We start from the raw sequence: 9,030 nt of genomic DNA on the forward strand, positions 1-9,030 counted from the left end.
TTTCTTAAACTTATGTTCTTCGTTGTTGTAAAGAACTATAGTTAATAGCTGAACTTCAGGTCATCACAACCCAACATCAGAACACGTCGAGATATTTCAAATCATTCATACAGTAGAAGAAATACATTTCATTCTCACTGCTACTTCCACGAAAATTTTCTCTCTTACTAATGATAACTAGTTGCTGAAAAATGATTTGATGAATTGTATGACTAGATTATGTAAATGTCGGGAACATAAATGTGTGTGTGTGTGTGTGTGTGTGTGTGTGTGTGTGTGTGTGTGTGTGTGTGTCAAGAACAACAAAAATATGGGGAAAGTGAGAGAAGAAAACTTACAACCTCATTTACCCAAACTTTCTTTAAAATTACAAGTTAGTTTTGAGTTCCATAATATATATATATACATATCGCATACAAACTTCCAATAGCCAGGATCGAACCCGGGACGTGTGTGTGTGTGTGTGTGTGTGTGTGTGTGTGTGTTGAAACAAGAGTTCGCCGCAATTGTCTGCATTTGTACATCAAGTTACTTAGAATATGTTTACAGTTGTGGTTGTGAATGGAATACACAGGCATGACGAAAAATATTTATTGCACGCTGAGGACGAAACTATGTAAAGCAATTAGAGTTCATTCATTACATATTAGCATACATCTTATGTACATAGCGAATTATAAATTCCATAAATCGAACATTATATATGTCAACACCTGGTGGTTCTGATCATGGCTATCATTGCAGGAGACACGCAGTATGGCACAGTTGACTAGCATCGCTCACATACGGTGACTCCTCCTCAGACCTGTACAATCTGGCTGGAATTGATAGCTCCTGATGGATGCCTAATGGGCTGTGTGTAGCTCTCTGCATCATGGTTAATATTCAGTAGCCATCAGTTATCATCTCTACGGCGCACTTCACTGTGAGGGAGGGATAACCTGGGGGGGCCAAGTTCACGCCTCATCTTTAACTCTACATTCTTTGATCAGAGAACCGTTCTTTTTTTTTTTTTTTTTCTTTACCTTTGCAGAACACAAGTACGAGCACCATATAACTTCAGCACCGTCAGATACATGTCCTTCTCTGTGAACTATCAACAGATGAGATACTCTTGTAATGTCTCTCCTCACTGATAGTTTTTAGAGGGAAATCTTTCACCTCCGGCTAAAGAAGTACGTCGAACGTGTCAGCTGCAAAGGTCGGGATGTCGTGAAAAACATGGAGGTTGTCCTCCAGCAGCCCTGAGTCGTCGGAGAGGAGGTCCTCCAGGTCACTGGTACTGCTGAGGGATTCTCGAGACACTCCTGACGTAGATGAGTTCGAGGCGGTAGTAGTGATTGTGGAGGTGGAGCAATAATCCAAAGGGAGAGGCACTTGAGTGACATATTGCTGAGCGAAGGGAGATATCTGGTCCTCATACCGAAGCGTGACCATGCTACTCTCTGGTAAAAGAGTTTTCTCGAGAGGAAGTTGGATGGAATGTTCCAGCGACTGATGGAGGGAGTTTTGGATGGAGTTCTGCAAGGAGCCCCCGAGAGAATAGAGGTCTGACACGTCCTCGTCTTCGAGGACGTCTGACAGGGCTCTGATGTAACTAGCAGCGAGACGAAGGGTCATGATCTTTGTCATGGAAGGCGAGGCTGGTTGCAGTGCTGCCGTGTCAGGGAGGATTCGTCGAAGCGACTCAAACGCATTATTAATCTGTTTCATGCGGTGGCGTTCTCGGGCGTTGGCGGTTTTCCTCCGATACTTTGACAGTGGCGCTGGCCTTGACTTGCATCTAGTCGGTCTCTTGGGAACTTCCTGCCGACTTCTCTCTTGCTGAAGTCTCTTGATGATGGTTCTCGGACGCAGGGCGTACTTCTCGACCGTCTTGCTGCTCCTGTCGGAGTCGCTGGAGTTGGTGGTGTGCCGCTGGTCCTCAGGACTGTCCATGTTTTGAGTGTTGTTGCCAATCATGGCTCCCCGGGGCGTTCCTGGATCACTACTTGTTTTAGCGTTGAAATTACTGATTCTCCCACTGTGAACTAATTACTGCTGGAGCTAATATCTAAGACATGTCCTTTACATTATCACTGTTCATATTGATTTATGGAACCTCTGTGTACTCGACAAAAGTGTATAAATCTTACTTGCTCTTTTCTATAGGAATATTTCGATGAATTATATGGAGAAGCACAAGACTTTTGACAGTAACTTGAGATGAAACTTGTCTTCGGTTCATAAACCATTTAGATCTGGAATCTGACACTACTTGGCGTCTACGTTGTGACTACAGTCGTGTATCTATATTTCAGTGATTCAGTCTCGTCTCTCTCCCAGCAGAGGGAACAGAGGATTCCATATCAAGGAACTACCGCTCATTATCACTTTCCATCATTTCGTGACTGGGGTTTCCAGACTTCAATGTATATACCTTCGGCACGAGAGGTGAGGACGTTAAGGGGAGGATGGAGTGGGGATGTGTTGCCTCCTCCTCCTCCTCCACCGGTACTGGATGACAGAGGCAGAGTGCAGCCACCCGCGACCAGGGCACCAACACAACTGACTGCTGCACCGCTCGCTGCCACGAGGAAGAACCACCCGCGCACGTGCCCCACATCTTGCCGTCACCACTCCCACACGACTGAGTTTTTTGAACAACCTTCCAGCTGGTAGATGCACCTCTATATCAACCTGGAATCTAAGTGATTAGTAAGACAGTTGATTATAGCCATGTTTGTAGCATAACTCACATCTGCAGTCCACTCGTAAACGGTGAGGGGGAAAGATATGGACGATTTGGTAACTCAGGCAAACAGTTTGGTCAGGGGTCGGAGACTTGGGAGTTGAGGACCAGAGCTCAGTGTCGGTGCTGCCGTCTGCGAGGGATGTTGGCTCGCCGGTCCTGGCCAAGGTTTGCTTTACGGGAGAGACTGGTGAGGAGAGGCAGACAGACAAGGTGCACGAGAAAACGATGATTGTGTCTAATTAGCTCCTGCGTGTCGTAAACGACTACTAACATGGGCTGGAAATCCTTCATCACAGCATTAATCTCTCTCTCTCTCTCTCTCTCTCTCTCTCTCTCTCTCTCTCTCTCTCTCTCTCTCTCTCTCTCTCTCTCTCTCTCTCTCTCTCTCTAAGGCTCCCATTTCTTGAAAGTGTGTTTGTAGGTGTGTGTGTGTGTGTGTGTGTGCGTGCGTGTGTGTGTGTGTGTGTGTGTGTGTGTGTGTGTGTGTGTGTGTGTGTGTGTGCGTGTACTCACTGAAAGAGTCCTGAAAGTTAAAGGAACTGTTGTATCTCGGTCCAAGATGTCATAAATGCATTTGCTGACGGAATAAGCTAAAACTTAACACTACGCACACTGATACCCTCTGTGTCTTCTTTAACAAAAAGAAAAAAAAAGACGAAACAAAAATAGGACACAAAGAGTTGGACGATCAGCACTTCCAACTTCTGTTGGCACTTCCAACAGAAGTTGGAAGTGCCATAAGCATATTCTTCCTGTCCCCCAAGGCTATGCACACATTTTACATGAGGCCTACCAACACCGCAGCCAGGAACAAGCTGCATGATACGCGCTGAGACACTACGCAGCCTGGATCAAGCTGCATGATACGCGCTGAGACACTACGCAGCCTGGATCAAGCTGCATGATACGCGCTGAGACACTACGCAGCCTGGATCAAGCTACATGATACGCGCTGAGACACTACGCAGCTTGAAACAAGCTGCATGATACGCGCTGAGACACTACGCAGCTTGAAACAAGCTGCATGATACGCGCTGAGACACTACGCAGCCTGGATCAAGCTACATGATACGCGCTGAGACACTACGCAGCCTGGATCAAGCTACATGATACTCGCTGAGACACTACGCAGCTTGAAACAAGCTGCATGATACGCGCTGAGACACTTAGTACGCAGCCAGGGTCAAGCTGCATGACACGCGCTGAGACACTACGCAGCCAGGATCAAGCTGCATGATACGTGCTGAGACACTACGCAGCCTGGAAAAAGTTGCATGATACGCGCTTTGACACTACGCAGGTCCAACATCATCACAACAGATCAACGGAGGAGTAAGGGAGGGCTGGTAACTAAGCCGAGATGAGCGAACAATAGAGAAATCACCAATTATGAACGGAAGCTGGAGATACGGGAGAGCAGACAAGAATTCTAGCCATGGTGCATACAATAGTCGGAAGCGAGAGGCCACTACAGGCAAACAGCTGGTCATGGATGACGAGGGATTCATTCTCCTGGTATTTTTGATGTTTAAGAGGAGTTCTAGCGGCATCCTACTCGATTAATAGAGGATATACTGGACCGTCGAGGAAGACTGTTGAGATCAACATAGCCAAGTGGCGTCGCTAAGAAATGCACAACACAGCACCAGCGCTACGTCGTTATGCATGCATGTACATATGTATGCATGTACATATGTATGTATGTACATATGTATGTATGTACATATGTATGTATGTACATATGTATGTATGTACATATGTATGTATGTACATATGTATGTATGTACATATGTATGTATGTACATATGTATGTATGTACATATGTATGTATGTACATATGTATGTATGTACATATGTATGTATGTACATATGTATGTATGTACATATGTATGTATGTACATATGTATGTATGTACATATGTATGTATGTACATATGTATGTATGTACATATGTATGTATGTACATATGTATGTATGTACATATGTATGTATGTACATATGTATGTATGTACATATGTATGCATGTACATATGTATGTATGTACATATGTATGTATGTACATATGTATGTATGTACATATGTATGTATGTACATATGTATGTATGTACATATGTATGTATGTACATATGTATGTATGTACATATGTATGTATGTACATATGTATGTATGTACATATGTATGTATGTACATATGTATGTATGTACATATGTATGTATGTACATATGTATGTATGTACATATGTATGTATGTACATATGTATGTATGTACATATGTATGTATGTACATATGTATGTATGTACATATGTATGTATGTACATATGTATGTATGTACATATGTATGTATGTACATATGTATGTATGTACATATGTATGTATGTACATATGTATGTATGTACATATGTATGTATGTACATATGTATGTATGTACATATGTATGTATGTACATATGTATGTATGTACATATGTATGTATGTACATATGTATGTATGTACATATGTATGTATGTACATATGTATGTATGTACATATGTATGTATGTACATATGTATGTATGTACATATGTATGTATGTACATATGTATGTATGTACATATGTATGTATGTACATATGTATGTATGTACATATGTATGTATGTACATATGTATGTATGTACATATGTATGTATGTACATATGTATGTATGTACATATGTATGTATGTACATATGTATGTATGTACATATGTATGTATGTACATATGTATGCATGTACATATGTATGCATGTACATATGTATGTATGTACATATGTATGTATGTACATATGTATGTATGTACATATGTATGCATGTACATATGTATGTATGTACATATGTATGTATGTACATATGTATGCATGTACATATGTATGTATGTACATATGTATGTATGTACATATGTATGTATGTACATATGTATGTATGTACATATGTATGTATGTACATATGTATGTATGTACATATGTATGTATGTACATATGTATGTATGTACATATGTATGTATGTACATATGTATGTATGTACATATGTATGTATGTACATATGTATGTATGTACATATGTATGTATGTACATATGTATGTATGTACATATGTATGTATGTACATATGTATGTATGTACATATGTATGTATGTACATATGTATGTATGTACATATGTATGTATGTACATATGTATGTATGTACATATGTATGTATGTACATATGTATGTATGTACATATGTATGCATGTACATATGTATGTATGTACATATGTATGTATGTACATATGTATGCATGTACATATGTATGCATGTACATATGTATGCATGTACATATGTATGCATGTACATATGTATGTATGTACATATGTATGTATGTACATATGTATGTATGTACATATGTATGTATGTACATATGTATGTATGTACATATGTATGTATGTACATATGTATGTATGTACATATGTATGCATGTACATATGTATGCATGTACATATGTATGCATGTACATATGTATGTATGTACATATGTATGTATGTACATATGTATGTATGTACATATGTATGTATGTACATATGTATGTATGTACATATGTATGCATGTACATATGTATGTATGTACATATGTATGTATGTACATATGTATGTATGTACATATGTATGTATGTACATATGTATGTATGTACATATGTATGCATGTACATATGTATGTATGTACATATGTATGTATGTACATATGTATGTATGTACATATGTATGTATGTACATATGTATGTATGTACATATGTATGTATGTACATATGTATGTATGTACATATGTATGTATGTACATATGTATGCATGTACATATGTATGTATGTACATATGTATGCATGTACATATGTATGTATGTACATATGTATGTATGTACATATGTATGTATGTACATATGTATGTATGTACATATGTATGTATGTACATATGTATGTATGTACATATGTATGTATGTACATATGTATGTATGTACATATGTATGCATGTACATATGTATGTATGTACATATGTATGCATGTACATATGTATGTATGTACATATGTATGTATGTACATATGTATGTATGTACATATGTATGCATGTACATATGTATGTATGTACATATGTATGTATGTACATATGTATGTATGTACATATGTATGTATGTACATATGTATGTATGTACATATGTATGTATGTACATATGTATGTATGTACATATGTATAAAAGAAGGGACTCCACGAGTGTAGAAATCCCAGTTTTACAGTTGAAATAGTTACACACACACACACACACACACACAACACCAGATGAAGAAAAATGATTGTCATCATCCAAGAAAGACTCTGTTTATGCATCCAAAATCAGACTTGCGTGGATGGTGACTATCAGTCATTCAGGCCACGGCCACCGACCACCAAATTGCTTTTGTCTCCTCAGACTCCGTCGGATTACAGGGTTGTTAGCTTGTGCAACGGCCGAGGCACTGGAGGTTCTCATTCCTTTGTAGATTAATCAGGGATCTCTCTCTCTCTCTCTCTCTCTCTCTCTCTCTCTCTCTCTCTCTCTCTCTCTCTCTCTCTCTCTCTCTCTCTCTCTCTCTCTCTCTCTCTCTCTCTCTCTCTCTTTTAGTTTGCTTTTAGCCATCCTGGACCCGCTCGGGTGGACGAGACTGTAGGTAGATTGCCAAAAGGCGGTAGGTAGATCCAGCCAACGTGTAAACATGTCTCGTGTTATCTGGCCTACCCTTGTACTCTCCCAGCTATACGTGCCGAGGCGTCGCGTGCTGCAGAAGCCCACAGCTGGAGACCAGCACAGCATCGCGCCTGCAGTACGGGACACAAGTATACATATTACGATCGGCTGTGGTTACTGTCAGTAGAACGATCCAAGAGGATATGCGCTCCGACTGGCCCGCTCTTAAAATGGCACCGGGGCTTACCTTGCTTACGGGGCACTGGTCTCGGGGAAGGCAGCAGCTGACTAGTTTATCATAATTTGTTGTGCCTCTGATTTGAAAGCAGTTTTGATATCTCGCTAGAATTTAAGGTACTTCCTTCCCTTAGATTTTTTTTTTCACCTGTGCAGAAGATCAGAGCGTAACGAGAGAGAGAGAGAGAGAGAGAGAGAGAGGGGGGTGTTTATGAGAGTAAGTGCAACGATATTTTTTGCGTAGGAAGGGGGAGAGAGAGAGAATATGAGTAATCAAGTGAGTTAGGAACAGGGAGTAAATCACTCCTTCTCAGTGTTCGAACTGCTGTTGAAGAATATGTTCCTCCAAACGCAGACAGACACTTTCCGACGAACTTTAAACTTCAAGTATGAAATAGTATGTTGAAGGGTGTGGGTTTACCTGGCTTTACGATGGAGCGGTACATCAGCTAGTAACGTATTCACATCTCATTGCATACGTCTAGTCTACACAGGAACCCCAGGGAAGGTGGAATGTACAATGAGCATCACTCACTATCTCCAGTATCTATGAACGTTAGTTTTTCAGATAAACTGCATCATAAGTCCAGTAGGATCACCGTGGTCGGAACAATGTGTTTTTCAGCTGAATTTTGATGCGAGCTTATGTTGAACCCTACTGTTATTTACATTCTTGATTACAGCCTATTGTATATTCCACATGGATGATACCATAGTCTTCCTGCTGCTCTATACACTATTCTTCAGGTGGACGATAAAGTGTTCATTAACTGGGCCATACATGCACTTACTTCATAGCTAGACCACATCATGTTTATCGTGTCAGTGGAGCAGACCATTATGTCTTCAGAGCTTGATCAGCATCAAATAGCTTGTTGTCTGACGTATATCTTTCCTCCAGATGAAAGTCATTTGAATGTTACGCACTTGATTTGCTAAATCAGCTCAATTCTTCTTCATGTAAGGGGATAGAACCGATATCCTTTGGGATAAGGGAAGGAGACGAATAAGGACTTGTCCCCAAGCACCACTTCGACCAGGCGGGACACAGTGTACAGGTGTGAGGGATAAGAAAGATAACACTGAGATAAGCAGAACCAAACGATAAAAGAACATACTGGATAAAAAAAATAACAGGTAAACCTATTCTAGATTAAAAAAAAACAACACGGGTAAACCTATTCTATTGATCTAACTTTTGCGACATCTTCCTGGCTACTGGTACGTTTTTCCAGTTACTGTTTCCTTCTTTTGTCCACTAACTTTAGACAGCAGATGAACCCATTAGTGTGTATGTCTTAAATCAAAACACTTTCTTTACGTAGAGACACTCGTTACCGCGACTTTCAAAAGGGTAGATGA

General features: G+C 40.1%; 1 protein-coding gene across 1 annotated transcript; it reads right to left on the reverse strand.

The window, feature by feature from the left end:
• Positions 1-569: 569 nt before the first annotated feature.
• Positions 570-2,661, reverse strand: LOC139753097 (uncharacterized). The gene has a single exon (XM_071669186.1). The coding sequence runs from the start codon at positions 1,960-1,962 to the stop codon at positions 1,168-1,170; it is 795 nt and encodes a 264-aa protein (XP_071525287.1). The 5' UTR covers positions 1,963-2,661; the 3' UTR covers positions 570-1,167.
• Between the last annotated feature and the right edge of the window lie 6,369 nt (positions 2,662-9,030).

Source organism: Panulirus ornatus, chromosome 14, assembly GCF_036320965.1.
Source record: "Panulirus ornatus isolate Po-2019 chromosome 14, ASM3632096v1, whole genome shotgun sequence".
In the NCBI taxonomy this organism is placed as follows: domain Eukaryota; kingdom Metazoa; phylum Arthropoda; class Malacostraca; order Decapoda; family Palinuridae; genus Panulirus; species Panulirus ornatus.